This window comes from Mustela putorius, unplaced genomic scaffold (assembly GCF_011764305.1).
Source record: "Mustela putorius furo isolate JIRA1106 unplaced genomic scaffold, ASM1176430v1.1 tig00000145_pilon_pilon_pilon, whole genome shotgun sequence".
NCBI lineage: Eukaryota > Metazoa > Chordata > Mammalia > Carnivora > Mustelidae > Mustela > Mustela putorius.
Genome location: NW_025421294.1, coordinates 41,934,963 through 41,950,727, shown reverse-complemented (window position 1 = coordinate 41,950,727; position 15,765 = coordinate 41,934,963). Strand labels below are relative to the sequence as shown.

General features: G+C 39.4%; 1 protein-coding gene across 2 annotated transcripts in view; it reads left to right on the top strand.

The window, feature by feature from the left end:
* TENM2 (teneurin transmembrane protein 2) overlaps positions 1-15,765 on the top strand; it is a 1,128,378-nt gene that overhangs the window by 206,454 nt on the left and 906,159 nt on the right. For both annotated transcript variants that reach the window (XM_045075622.1, XM_045075621.1), the window contains exon 2: positions 2,046-2,345. In XM_045075622.1, coding sequence (XP_044931557.1) covers positions 2,120-2,345 — 226 coding nt within the window. In that variant the 5' untranslated portion in view covers positions 2,046-2,119. The remainder of the gene's footprint in view (positions 1-2,045; positions 2,346-15,765) is intronic.

Here is a 15,765-nt window from a genome sequence, read left to right as displayed (position 1 = left end):
TAGGGTCTTATATTATTATTGCCACCCTCTGTCTTATGCACATCTGTAACTACTTAGTTAAGAAAAAAATTTTAATTATTTTAGAGGAAAAAAACCTATTTCTTATAGAGTCCCTACCACATGTTAGACAACATATTAGGAGCTTTACCACAGTAACTGTTTTAATTTTTATGAAAAGTTTATGAAGTAGATTCTGTTATGTTCCATATTCACTGGTTGAGAAATTAAATTTGGAAGTCCAGGACTAATTTTACAAAAACTCTGGCTAGTCAGTAACCCTGGTAAGGTTGGCATCCAGTTAAGGTTTCAGTGGTCATGCTCTTAACCAACCTGTAATATGAATTCTAAAATGTTGAGATCACATGTTGTAAACTAGGAAAGGTGACTTTTGGCATCTAGTAATTGCATTAATGTTAATACTTGGATTAGCTGTGCAGTAGCAAAAATTTCCAGGTCAACACTGAGTATTTGTGTCCTTCAAGCAGGTCCTGAGATCCTGACTCATAACTCGCAAAGATGCTTCTCAGCCTCCTGAGTCAGGAACTGTACGTTCTAGGAAACTAAAGATTAGCTCTTTTATGAATGATTATGGTAGCAGTTCCACTGTGCTTGATGTCCACAACAGGTGTACCCTCTCTTTGATTGCCAATTTTCAAACAAAATTGTCCATGATTATGAGCAGTACTTGAAAAAGTGTACAAGTAATATAAATCAGGAGGATTCATGAGATCCAAAAGGGACTCTTAGTATAAGAAGACAAGGGAAGATAACTTGGCTTCTGCCATCTTGAGACAGATGCCATGCACATTGCTTTGCATACAGGCTAGTTATTTGGTTTAAATAGGCATTCCATTATAATGTGGTAGATGGCCAAAGAAGAGCAGAGGAGTTCACCACAGATCTGCTCACCAAATATTTTCTGACATATTGAGGAGGCTCTGGGTTGTATTTTCCATTTTAATTAAATTTCCTATTTGTCCATTCTGTGTAGGCCCTGGCCCTATGATCCATGCTATTTTGCATGGCCTGTGAAATCAGGAAGAGCCCATCATTTGAAACTTGGAGGCATCTAAGTGATTTTGTTGTATTTGCTAGGCAGAAGGCTAGTGTTTTCTGAGTTTGGGACACACTTTCAGACTCAGGGTGTCAAGTGACAGACTGAGGGGCTCTCTGGTTGCCAGTTAATATGTTAAAGAGGTTCTTTCCCATCAGTTTACCCATTACATTCAGTACTCTTCCCCATTTTTCTTTTCAGCAGTGGATAGCCCAACAGTGAAGCCCAGTAGGCTCAGGTTGGTCATCAGGTGGTTGTTCCTGTTAGACCTCTTGTGAGCAGGATCTCCTGTTGGTAGGTGACCAGGGAAGGAGCCACCTGTAATTTCAAGACACAGATTTGCAAAGGAAAGAAAACTGATTAGGAGTTTTCTCAATATAAATAAAGAAATAAAATCTTAAATATCTCAAATAAGTAAGTAAAATCTTAAAAAACAATCGGAGGAAGATTGTTTGCATGTCAGGAGTGGCTTATGTTACTATTCTCCAGACCCAGCTAGGCAATTTTATATTAGCCAGATGTGACTTGGTACCATTGCAAAGCTTTAGTAGCATATATGTGTGCCTCTGTACAACTTTCTTTTATTTTTATTTATTAAATTTTGATATTTGCTTTACCCCAACTTCTCTATAGCAAAAAGAGAGTGCAATTAAAGTTGGGTAAAATCAGTTTTGCTTTGAACCACTTCATAGTGAAATCTTGTATTAGTGACAGACTTATGTCATTGTATACATATAAGAAAATCAAAAGATGAGTTATTTTAATACTTTTTTTTCTCAAAATGTATTAACCAGCCAAATAATTAATTTACTGTATCCAGTTGTTCTATTGAAGCTGATTGTTTAAGTATGCATTAAACATTTGCAGAAGAGATTGTGCACTACTGACCAAATTTCCTTTTCATGTTTTTATCTGAGTCAGAGCATGAGTCAGAACTGAAGGCAGCATTTTTTATAATCACAGTCTTGTTTTTTTTCTTTGATGTTTTTAGGTGGCAAAGTGACAAGTGCCAAAACTCAGGCCTCACTTTTCTGAAAGTGTCGACTTTCTGCCAGACCCAGAATAATGGATGTGAAGGACAGACGACACCGGTCTCTGACCAGGGGACGGTGTGGCAAAGAGTGCCGCTACACAAGTTCCTCCCTGGACAGTGAAGACTGCCGCGTGCCCACGCAAAAGTCCTACAGCTCCAGTGAGACTCTGAAGGCCTATGACCACGACAGTAGGATGCACTATGGAAACCGAGTCACAGACCTAGTTCACCGGGAGTCAGATGAGTTTCCAAGACAAGGTAGGTAGAGCTGACCCCACTGACTTGCTCTGAGCCTCCTTACATTCTTGCACTATTGCGCGTCGATCACTGAGTTGGTAAAAACTGAAAGCAAAGCTTGCTGGCATCATCTGCCCTTTAGAGTTTAGTTTAAGACAACAATTCTTTTATCGACCCATAGCAGAATCCTGTGGGAATGACAGAAGTGCCTCTTTTGTCCTGAATGCTGAATTCCTTGACAATTTGGTGGTTGTTTTGGAGCCCCACAATAGTAGGTTTTGATAAATGTAACATAAGGCAAAGCTTTTGCTCGTAAGGGGTATTCCTGAGACCATTATGAATCCCTGTCCCGAGGAACACAAAAGTATCTGTGGTTTTTAAACTATTTTTCTTGAATCACATACACAGACCTCCAAGAGCTCGAATTTCTACTATTTTACGCATTAAGCTTCTCAGTCAGATTCTCTTTGAACAAATGGTATATTGATTAAAACCTATTTGAACCTCCCCTATCCTGTGTAATATATAATTTCTTTCCTCTTCAGATGTGGTGTTAATTTTGTGTATGCATTTGTCTTTTTGTATTTCAGAGCATAGGTGAACTGATGTATATTATTACCCAATTCCACATATATCATTCTCCCTGTTACTTTCACCAAAACTTATTTTTCTTTCAGTATTTTGATTTCTTTGGGGAGGAGGATATTTTTCTCAAGCACTAACAGTTGGCATTCTCTTCATATCCAATATCCATGAAGAAGTTTTTTATCACTTGTCAAGGGTTGCTGTAAATGTATGGACATGTAGACTAAAGCACAAACAGTGCTGAGAGGCAGTATGGCAAGGTTGACTTGCGAGGTCCATGTCTTGTGCTTTGTGTACCAGCCATGTGTGATTTACATGAAAAGCTTAGCAAACTTACAAGAGAATGCACAGAAATATAGGGAATGAACTGGGAAGTGTTCACTCTTCCAGTGCCAAGATTCCAGGCCCTGACTGCTAGGTTATTGGCTCATTTGTTTGTAACATTGATTCTTTATTTCTTGTTTCATGCTCCTGTTCCTGAATATTGCAACTAATTCAATTCCTCTTGAGATACTTTAGCTGTGTCTCAGTTCTTTCTGGCTCTATAACAAAATACCATAAATTGATGGCTTATAAACAATAGAAACTTATTTCATATAGTTCTGAAGGCTGAGAAGTCCAAGATACATGTACTAGCAAATTTAGTGTCTGGTGAGAGCTAGCTTTCTGGTTCGTTGACAGCTGTCTTTCTCTGTGTCCTCACATAGCTGAAGAGGATGGGGGGCGCTCTCTTAATTGTCTTTTATGAAGACATTAAACCCATGACTCAATCACTTCCCCAAAGCCCCACCTTCAAATACCACTGGAGATTAGGTTTCAATATAAGATTTGGCGTTGGGGTGGTGGTGGGGGTGTAGGAAATCACAAACATTCAGTTGATAGCAGCTTGGAATTCCATTTCTGGTGGAAAACACCACACACAGGTGGAAAACACCACACACATGTATTCTCTATGCGCGCGTGCATGCGCATGCACAGACACACACAAACATACACATCTGTAGTCCATTGTTTATTATAAAAACATGTTCTCCTATGCTCCCAGTTAGCCTAGCTCCGAATTTTATACTTAACAGTGTATTTTTTAAAAATCAGCAGAATACTAAAAAAATAAACATTTTTAAATTATTTTTAAAAAATTATACTTAACAGAATATTTTTTAAAAATCAATAGCTAAAATACTATTTCTCCTGCAGTTGTAGAACCTTGCAGAATACAGTTTTTATTTAATCTACACTCTCCTGTTCTGAGTTATCTTCATGTAAATAAAACATACTTCAAACAGGGGGAGGGTTGCTTGAAAATTGTTCTGTATCAAATGTCTTTGATCTGTGAGTAACTTCAACAGTTGTTTTACTTCACTGCGTTCCTCTCCTGACCCCAAAGTGTATGAGTGAGAATTGGGCTTAATTAATTAAGGGAGTGTTTAAATTTCAAATATAAAGTATTAGGACACTTGTTATTTCCTAGAGTGTCACTAATACAAGGCTCAAATATTTTGAAAGGTGATGCATGTTCAGCAAGGTTGAAAACCTTTCATTTTCTACTAGATTTTTGGTTTTATTTACAGTGTTGCTGCATACATTTTTGTTTCTTATGATTTTCTGCTGAAATGTTGAGCCTTCTTCCTAAGTCTCTTAAAGGTGCATCCTGGTTTCTGGATCATTGTGCACTGAACTGTAGATCCCAGATTATTGTTGAATTGTGGATTGTCCTGTCACCTTTTCCCTTATTAATATTTACATAAAATGAAACTGAATGCTTGGGATTTTATGTTCAAATATACCTTTTTTCTTCCTGTTTAATCTTGTTCCTCTCCATTGATAATAATGGAAGTTGCTTGGCCATATCAAACCCATAGCTTTGCAATTAACAATTCACACATGCCGTGTGTTGTTATTGAGCCCATATTTGTTTGTGTAATGTGTTTGCATGAATTAAAAACTGCAGGCCAAAAGTAGAAATGAAAAGGCATTGGAAAGTATTTGCATATGCAAGTGCAGTTCCTTCTGAAGACATCTATGAATTTATGCATGAAAATGTAGTCAGAGTCTGAGTGGATCTACTTTGATGGGTTCTAAAATTGAACTCAGGAAGTAAATAAGCACATATTTAAGGAGAGGAAGAGCAGGAGATACAATCTGGCAAGCATCATAGTCAATGTGAAACTTAGCCACCACAGAGAGGGTTAAAACAAATTTTACTCTCAGGAATAACAATAATTTTTAAATGTCATGCATTTTCCATTTTATTTTCTTATTCATGAAATCAAAGAGCAGGATCATCTCAGAACTTATTAGCCTAGAGGTACATTAGCAAGGATCATAGTGGGATCATCTCCTGTGGTATTCTTATTTAAAACCCAAGACACTGATCATAAAACAAACATGCTTCTCACATTCAAGCAAGTTTGGCAAACACGGTTGGATGACTCTCCAGATGCTCAGAGTGGAAATGAATTGCCAGCTTACTAAAAGTGATGTGGGGCCAGGGTCAGACCCTGTCCAGTTCCCCTGTAAGTATCTGCAAGTATCAAATGTTGAGAACCTGCCAGATCCCAGCAGGAAAGAGAGGCTGAGTGTTCCCATGGGAAGCTTATGGAAGTTCCCATCAAATTATACCTTCTTTGCCTGCTTTCAACCTAGGATCAGCCTCTGCTCCTAAGAAGAGACAATGCAAATTACCTGTCTGGCCTCTATTATGCTGGATCCTCCTGGTGAGAAGGGAGAAAATTGCTGACCCTAGGTCTGTGGCCATTGGAGTAATTAGTAATTAGTAAATGACTAATGCTGCACTGAATAGCATCCTAGTGGTCTGAGAGTTAATGCACCTGACAAAAGTGACCAGTAGTCTAATCCCCGGTCAGACCCAGCTTCAGTCTAACGTGTGAAATAGATGCCACTTTGAATAATGAAGGTCAGGCAAATGCCCAGGCAGATTGTATAAGCTTGTTCTTGGGGACCCTGAAGTAGGGTATAGAGCAGTGTGATACACAGGACATTCCCCCATGGCTTGCGAGCCTCAAGTTAGATTTGAACTCTGCTTTTGTATTATAATGTGTCTGTGACTCTGGTCTACATTCTGTGTTTCACTAGGATTAGTACACCATTTTCAGATGTAATTAAACAAGAACAACAAAAGAATAATGGCCAACATCCATTGAGCACTTTCTATATGTCAGGTGTCAGTCTAAGCATTTTGCTTATATTAACCCAGGGGAATATTCACAACAGAGTTGTGAGGTGGGTTCTGTTATTACCCCTTTTTGCCGGATAAGGAAACTGAGGCACCAAGAGATTAAATAAATCATTCCAAGGCCACAAATACAGGAATTGGTGAAGACAAGTTTTAAATCCAAAAAGTTGAATGCAAGAGATGTGTCTTGAACTTGAACTACTGTGTTTGATCCCCTCCTGAATAAATAAATAAACAAAAACAAGCCATTAAAGCCCACGTCACAGGCTATGAAGTTCGGTATATAAACCTTTATGGCATCAACTTCTTTAAACACTTCTTACTGTAGGAACTGCACTTGTTAACTTGAATGTCCCATGAGCACTACCACCAGCACTGCTGATTTCAATTCCTATGCCCACCCGTTCGCCTCCATTTCCACAACTGTCTCAAACTCCCTGCAGGCATTTCTACCTACAGTAGTTCTCCACAGCCACCACTGTAGGAAAAAGCTCCTGCTGTCAGAACGTGTGCCAGGCTGTCACACCGATTCTTTGCCTTCCCCTCTAGTCATCACCTTTTCCCACAACCTCTCAACCTGGAACACTAACCAAGAAAGGTGTTACTATCTAAATGATATTGCTCAGGTAAGCAGAACTGACTGGCTTCTGTGCCAGGCAAGGCCCAGTGGGCCAGAGAGTTCAGCCAGGCTTCTCATGCCTCAAAAAGCCCTTCTTTCCAGTTAGAACTGCAAGTCTCTGGAGAGGGGGCCAAGATTGAATTCTTTCTCTGCACCTCAGGCTGTCTCTTTGGGTCAAGGTTGAGGAAAGAGTTGGGGGAAGATTGGATTTTTGAAAATATGCTTGCTTCAGTTCCCTCAATCAGTTCTAGCACAGATACAACTTTCACCAGCACTTTGATGCACTTAAAAAATACATAAAGACATACACACACACGCATTTTAGGCTACGTTTGATTTTGGTATTTCATAAATCAGTTTTCACTCTTGTCATCTTTAGAATAATTGAGGCAACGTGTTTTACTCTGTATAATCTGGCCTGGCATAAATTTAACCTGTGCTAGAAACTCATGAACCACTATAAGCTAAAGTGTTAACTATAGTCATTCAATCAATATATATAAGAATTGGTGAAATAAGAATTGTGAGCATTCCACCTATATCAGAGTCTTAAAAAACTTACTTTTCCACTGTACCCAAAGCAACAGTTGGAAGGATTCTATTTTGAAAACCACAGCCATTTACCTACAAAGAACATCTTTTGTTTTAGTGACATTCAAGTTTGTCCGGTCAGTGTTTGGAAGGTTAAAAAGTACCTTGAGGAGATTACATTTAATTTATTCTCCCACCTCTAGGCAGGACTTCTTTTCATAACTCAACTGAGAATAACCCGCTGCTTCTAATTCTTTGGTTGTGTTGTTGATGTATTATTCTTCCTATTCCTATTCCTATTATTATTATCATTATTATTATTTTAAGAAAAAGAGACCTTACAGTCTTTCAGTGTAATATGATCCATTGTCTCCTTGCTGGCTAACTTGAATCCTTCTTGCTTCATTTAAGAGGCATATAGGAAAGCAGTTAAAAATGCAGAACCAGGGGCGCCTGGGTGGTTCAGTGGGTTAAGCCTCTGCCTTCGGCTCAGGTCATGATCCCAGGGTCCTGGGATCGAGCCCTGAATTGGGCTCTCTGCTCAGCAGGGAGTCTGCTTCCCCCTCTCTCTCTGCCTGCCTCTCTGCTCACTTGTGATCTCTCTCTCCCTGTCAAATAGATAAATAAATAAATAATCTTAAAAAAAAAAAAAAGAATGCAGACCCAAAGGTCAACAGTCTGTACCCCAGTACTGATATGTTGCATGGGTGTAAGCTTGATCAAATTCTAGAACATATGCCCTCTGAATCTCATTTTCTCTCTCTGCAAAAGTTCCCACATTATAGTTATAGTTGTTTCTATGATTATGCATTTATCATGGTATGGATGCTATCTTTCTTTTAATAAGGGCTGAATAAATGCTAGTGGTTTTCATCATTGTCATTTTAAGTTTGTTGCCAGCACAAGTGGTCAACATTGGCTCTCCACCTCTCCTAACATTGTATGCAAGAGAATATTTTTTCCTTGGATTAGTTTCTTATGACTCACAAAAATACTGACATCTTCAAATCCAGAATTTTTCTTCCAGTTGTTGATAAAGTATATTTGACTCCCTGTGCACCATACCTTTTGCTACCAAAGATGAGCATAACTCACATATTATTTCCCTATTTTTAGAAAAAAGGAAAGATACCATCTAACAACTGTCAGCCAATGCCAACACATTGTAAGAGAGTTGCTAGTCAAACAACCTTACAAGTAAACAAAGAAAAAAGATCAGGAAAAAAAAAATGCTCTAATGTAGTGTCAATGGATACAGACTTGTTTTAAAGATGTGCACTTTATGCATAAAAATAAATGTAAATTTTAAGGCTGAGTTTGATTAAGGAAAGGTTTTATCCTTATAAACTCTGGAGAAAATTAATCCGTTCTCATCACTCTATAGGTAATAACTTGGAGTCCTTGCCACTTAGTCTTTGGATTTTCTTTGTTGTATTCACTGCCCTTCTGGTATTAAATCTATTGTCAATTCTGCATTCTACTCTGAATCTACAGTAGAATGAATTGAATTTCTTTCCATTTCAGTAGAATATCTGAATTTCTGTCTTTCTTTTTTTCTTTCTTTCTGTTTTTCTGAGATTCTTCTCTAGTTTTGCCCTTAGCCCCACTTTCTTTTCTGTGGCACTTTCTTTATAACAGTCCATTTCCTATAACTTGGATATTCAGTTTTTACTTTTCAAGACTTTTTCAGTTACAGGTGAAAGTAAGATAATATTCTGACTGAAACAAGCTTATGCAAAATATGTGATGCCTTATCTTACATCACTGGAGGATCTAACAGTACATCTGGACCTACATGTACCATCTCTTATTTCTCATTTTTCTGACTTGGCTTTGTTCTTTGGGGAGATCTCTTTGAAGATCTCTGTTGATAATCCTACTCTCACAGTCTGTGCCCTCTGTAACATTGTTGGCAAGGGTCAGATCCAGATAGGCCTGACAGGGGGCACATGCTGATGACTCTGTCACTCTGACTTTTCTTGGCCATGTCTTTGACTTAGGCCTGCTCTGTGCTTGGAGATATCTTATGGTGAGTACCTTCTAAACTAGATAGAATGAATTCTGTATTGGAAAGAAAGGCTCTAGTGTTAGAGTGGGTGAGGAATACTGATTGGCCTCATACAAGATGATCCTAATCCTGCTGATACTCAAGTCTAACAAAATGGTATTTCCAAGCTCCATTTCTACTTTTCTAACTGCTCCTGGAGTATGTATTCTTAAGTAGTCCAGTAGAAAACTTAATTGTCTTTTCCTCAAAATCTGTTTCCATTTTTATTTCCTAGCTTTTGGTCTTCCAAGAAGACTCTTTTTTCTTTATATTGATGTTCATCAAGTTATGATGGTTATTCTTTCTTAATTTATCTTTTGTCCAAGTTTCTCATTTCATAGGAAGCTTCCAACATTTCAAGACTGAACAACTGCTTCACCATTTAAATTCTCTCCTTCCCTTAGTCCTTCCCCTGCCCCCCCTTTTTTGTATCATAGATAATCTTGAATTTCTAAAACAATGCCCTATTTTTGCCCCTTCATTCAAATTAATCTAAATGTATTTTGGGGTATCCATGAGACAACTATATTAAGTTATGATGTATAGCAAAGAATAAAGCAAACACAGTCTTGTAACCACACAAACTTGTTATCCTAAAAAGAAAAGATTTAACAGACATGTAATTAGGTGTATGTCTGATAAACACCAAAAAGGGAAAATACCATGTGATTCTGGAGAGGCATCTAACCAAGTATTGTGCATCAGGAATGTCAGAAATCATGACATCCTTTCATACACTTGAAGGATGAGGAGTTGGATGGTCAGATTGCCAAAAAATTTTCAGGCAAAATATATAGAATGTGCAGAGGTCCAGAGATGACAAATTTTGGTTGTTCTAAGAATCTGAAAGAAGTTCAAGTTAGCTGAATGTCGAGTGGGGACAAATGAGCTAGAATGGTAGGATGAAAGTGGGTCATGATGCTTTTTGAGGAGATAATGCTGGCTTCAGTTTATGGAACATATTGCAGGGAGAGTGAGGTAGGTTAGGAGAGTGTGTTTCATGGAGACAAGGGAGCTTAGTAGTCGGACTTGGAACGATGGATTTGAAAATGTTGTTAAGCCACAAAGATTGTTGACTTTTTAAGACTCTGTACAAGTGGAGGCATATATATATTGTTCTGGGACTTTTAGGCATTAAGAATTTTACCTTTCTGATGCTGAGTATTTAAAGAGCCAAGAAAGGTCAATGCTTGTAATTAAGCCTTTAAATAGAAGTGCATAGATTGTTAGTTCAAGTTCTCCTGGAGTGGTAACATATGCCTGAGTATAAAAATATAGCATTGTTACAAGAGTTTAGATTTTTTTTCCCCTCAACCTTATTAGTTTCCTGTCTATGTAAAGAGTAGCATTCAGCAAGAAAAATACAGGTAAAAGATTATGTTTTATCTGTCTCTTTTCTGTGTGACCACAGTACCTTGTTCATTCTCTATTATTGGCTTAGGAAATCAGAGACTCTGCATGTATGTGGGCAGGGAGGATTAATGTTGTGTGTGCCAGTGAGTGTGTATCGTATTCCTGCCGATTGGTAGCTTGACTAGCAAAGCTGAGGATGTTTAGAATGTGGGGTCAATACTTTCTGGCAACTGATGGGAGAAGCATGAAGATTCAAGGACTAAAGTTTCTGGTTATGGCAACTGTCTCAGTGTTAGTGCTCGTGACTGGGGTTTGAAATAGAGGACGAGCTGGTTTGTGGGTAAAGATAGGACAGCAAGCGTGGACCTTTTGAGTTGCAGGTGCCCTTAGGCCATGCACATGTAGATATCTAATAGGCAGCGGAATGTACAGGCTTTGAAATTCTCCTGAGAGATTTGAGCTGGATAGAGATTTAGGAGTTGACAGCTAATAATTTCACGGGACTCAGTGTGATCATCCAGGAAAAATGTACAAGGAAAAGAAATAAGAAGCTCACATGGGAACAGAGGTAATCAATGGACAGGAAAAAGAAGAAGATCCTGAAAAGAGAGTGGGGAAAAAAAAAATTCCTTTGCACGCTCTACTCAGTCCCAATTTGACTGCGTATTCCAAGCATAAATAAATCATATAGCTCTGATTTTATTTCCCACTCCCCTACTCAGAGGTGGCCTCCTTTTTATCCCTTAAATCAGAGGTCACAAAGTTAATGCACACAGGCATACGTAGCCCCTAGATATGTTTAGTCCGGCTTACAGATTGCTTTAGAAATGTTGAATCTCGTGCCTGTAGCCAGTGCATTCACATTCCAGTTTGCCACAAGCCACATCTCTTGTCTTTTGTCTTCTCCGGTTCTCTCCTCAAGTCTCTGACTTTATCTGCCCAGCCCCTGAAGGCCATAGCAATAGCCAAAAGAACATGTCCCTTCCTCTGCCCATTTCTTCTTTATAGAATAGTTATCTGCCTATTCTAAATCCCATCTTCCCATAAGGCTTCATGTATGAACCACCTCTTTGGTGAAACCTCCGCCTTCTGAACTCAGGTAGCCCTTCATGAGCTGTTATTGTTACTCTTAGCCTAGGTCTGAGTGAATGACTCAGCATACAGGGCAAGTGGCTTCGGACTCCCGCGAAAAGGAAGATAAACAAAACGCTGTGCAGTTTTGTGCTGTGACTCATGGTTGCAACTCCAAGAGAATTTATTCTTATTAGCAGCATGTTTCCTGTTTCAAGAAGAAGAATTTAAAGCACACCTCAGAAAAGGAACTTAGAACTTAGAACACGTGGGCTGTGTGTCTGTCCAGCATGACAGTATCAGATCCCACACTGTGAAATGCCGACTTGCAGGAGTTTTCCCTCACACACCCTGACATTCATCTATTGCATTAACATTTGCTTTTTGTGAGTACTGGTGATCACTCTCAGCTCTTCTGTGCTGGTGCCACAGATTGCCGTCGTGCCTCTGTAGGGACCTACTGTGTCACATGTGTAGGAGGCCTTTGGTGCAATGTGATCTGTGACAGGATATAATTCCGACCGGGAGCTTTAGAGAAACAGCTGGGAGAGATGGAGTAATTGCCAATGTCGGGCTCACCATGCCTTATGGTGTGGGTCCAGGAGGGGTGCCACCCCACCCACTGATGAATCATCACACTGATATTATCGAAGGAGACATTACATTTTCAGTGTCATGTTTTAGGTTTATAATTTAATTTTCAGCTCTGATAATTCCAGAAGCAACTCTCCAGACGTATGAAGAGGAGGGGGCTGGTGTGTAACCCAAAATGAATTCATGTTCATTTCTTGAGCACCTTAATTGGCATGCATATCTCCCAAGCCCTCTCTCCCTGCTGTAGCCAAACTCCCTTGCACCAAGTTACTCAATATTCCTCCTGCACTGACTGCTTTCCTTTCCACTCAACCTCAAGCCAGATCTACTTTAGCAATAAATCTCTGCTGGGAGCGATCAGAACAAATACGGAGTGTGCGCAAAGATATTAAAAATAAGCGCAACACAGACTTATTTAATAATGTCCAACAGTCTTTTATAATATTTGGAATATTTTCCCAAAGTTACTATGAGCATTATCTTTAATGCATTTTCTCAAAGATAGAAAGATCTTTTTGGGAATTCAAAAACAACAACAACAAAAAGAAACAGAAAATCAGATGGGCTCCGTTTTATTCGCGGTTGAATCTGTTATTCTCCTTTCTTTTCAGGTCTTTTTCTTTGGCCATAGCCACAAAATGTGAAGCGTCTCTTTGTTCACCCTGATTTATGAATAGTAGGCATTGGGCAGTTGCTGTCCCAGTGGGATGCATTTTATTTTAAAAATAGTTTGCAGCACTTCCTTTTAAATCCCCCCACGTCTCCTGCCACCTTGGCCATCTAATACATGCTTCTCGGTTCGTCCTTGTGCAGGTGAAGTCTGCTTCACGTGTGGGAATTAAAGCACGGAATTTATCTGTAGCGCTTTGAACCAAAACGTGGAATTTATTTAGAGAGTAATTCCAGTGGATTAAATATGTTGCTATGGATCTGTTTGCTGGAACATTGAGAGAAGGGTCTCGATGTTTAATGTGTAATGTCCTAATGTTTAATGTCCTTAAAAAAAAAAAAAAAAATCCTGTCAACTGCAAGGCAAATATTCAAAGCCCAAACAAATTCCTCTCAAAATGACTGCCAACTCAGGTGATGTTATCACTTAAAGGCCTCTGTTCATCTGACAGCTGTGGGTTCAAATTCTTCTTAGTTCACAATGACAATTCAGTGAATGCTCACACTCTGACCCCCATTTGTATGTGTCGCAAAAGCCCTGCCTGGAGATAACCCACGTCACACTTGGCTGCTTCACGAACTCAGAGACGGAACAGCGGGGAAGCTACAGCAAAGCACTGAGTGGTCTTTGCTGAGCAGTGAGGGGACAGTGAAGGTGGCTGTAACCCCATGCCATTTCTGTCTGTGGATGGGTGGCAACTCATTAGACTCTTCTGGGGAGTTTTGAAAAGTTCTCATGCCCAAACCCTGCCCAGGACTAATTAAATCTGAATCATTGGAAGGTTGGACTAAGGCATCAATATTTTTATATAAACATCTCAAAGGATTGAGTGTAACTGGATGAACTCTGTAGAATATAACCACTTCTTTGGTAATGGATAGCATTTCAGACGTACAGGACCTCCTGCTCGGGACAGTGACTTGGAATCTGCCTTTCCACTCAGGAGCCCATAGTTCTAGCTTTAATGGAGCTTCCTAATCTCTAGAGGGTTTTGTCTAATAAATGCCATGTTGCTGGGAGCTCATTATATAGTATTTCCAAGCCAATAATGAGCAGCCATTTTCCTGCATATTTAGTGTTCCCAGTCCCTGGTCCGAGGAAGCAAGTGGACTGATTCTTTCGGCACTCCCACTTCTTCTCTTACATTCTGCTAAACATTAAATGTGAGGATTTAATGTGAGCATCTGGCTTAGAATATAGCACATAATCAATTAATGATATCCATTGATCTAACATCTTCAACATCAAAGCAGTAATGATGAATTGAAGCCTACTCTTGGAAGAGACACAATCAAATTATGTTTATTTTGGAAGATGAAGCCAGGGAGGAAAGATAGTATTAATAGTAAGTCCCTGCTTGCTTTTCACTGTGAATATTTCTGAAGTCTAGGAGTAGTTCAAGTCAGGGCGAAAAGTCCAACATCTACAGGAGAAGGCAGGTAAGATCAAGGAATGAAACAAGCTGAGTTTTCAGCTTGTGTCGGGGACAAAGACTGTCCCGATTTGGATTATGTAGGTCCAGGTGGTGTCTGTCAGTTCTGGCAGTTTGGTGCCCTTGGGGAATTCAAGACTAGTGTTCTAGATCTCACAATTTATCAAGAAAACGAGAAATTGGGATTTTTTTCCCATTAAAGCCTCAGGTTTTATATGTTGCTGTAAAGTACTCTTGGTGGTCTTTAAGTAAGCTCTGCACAACATGCTGGCCAGTTTTCCTGCCCTGGAATTTTCTGATGATAAGGTGCTAAATGCCTTTAAGGGTGAGGACAATTGAGTGTGTGCCATCCCAGAATCAGCACCTGTGGGGCCACCTTGACCAGTGGCTTTAGAAGCCAGTGCATAGGAAGCTGATGACAAATCCTCCTTTCCTTCATCCTGAGAAACATAGCCTAAGGCTCCTTGGAAGGCCCCAGCCCCATCATCACTGGGTGCCCAGTGGTCAACTCTATCACTCATCCTTATATTGGCTCTTCTCTTGTCCTGTTTTTCACTTTGTCCCTCACTCCTGCTCCTCTGAATCACTTCCCAAATAAAGTATTTATTCACAAAAATTCTCAGCCTCTGCTTTTAGGGCAAGGTGGGCCAAGACCTTTGGCAGCTAAGTCATTTTGAGATACTGTATAGGCCAAAAGAAGACTGTCTGTCTGGGAGACATAGCTCTCAACGATGCCAGCATAGGACTTCTTAGTTGGGAATTGATTGATTTAAAAAGAAGATACTGAACTTGTATTACAGATATGGGTTGGTGTTTACTAAATTTTAGAATGTTAGTGTTTTTTTTTTTTTTTTACATAAAAAATTATGATTTGTTTGGTCTGTTGGTTGTTTTTTAAGAAAAACAGTAAACCTTTTTTTTTTAATTTTTATTTTTTATAAACATATATTTTTATCCCCAGGGGTACAGGTCTGTGAATCACCAGGTTTACACACTTCACAGCACTCACCAAAACACATACCCTCCCCAATGTCCATAATCCCACCCCCTTCTCCCAAACCCCCTCCCCCCAGCAACCCTCAGTTTGTTTTGTGAGATTAAGAGTCACTTATGGTTTGTCTCCCCCCCAATCCCATCTTCTTTCATTTATTCTTCTCGTACCCACTTAAGCCCCCATGTTGCATCACCACTTCCTCATATCAGGGAGATCATATGATAGTTGTCTTTCTCTGCTTGACTTATTTCACTAAGCATGATACGCTCTAGTTCCATCCATGTTGTCGCAAATGGCAAGATTTCATTTCTTTTATTTACCCTAAAGATACAAACGTAGTGATCCAAAG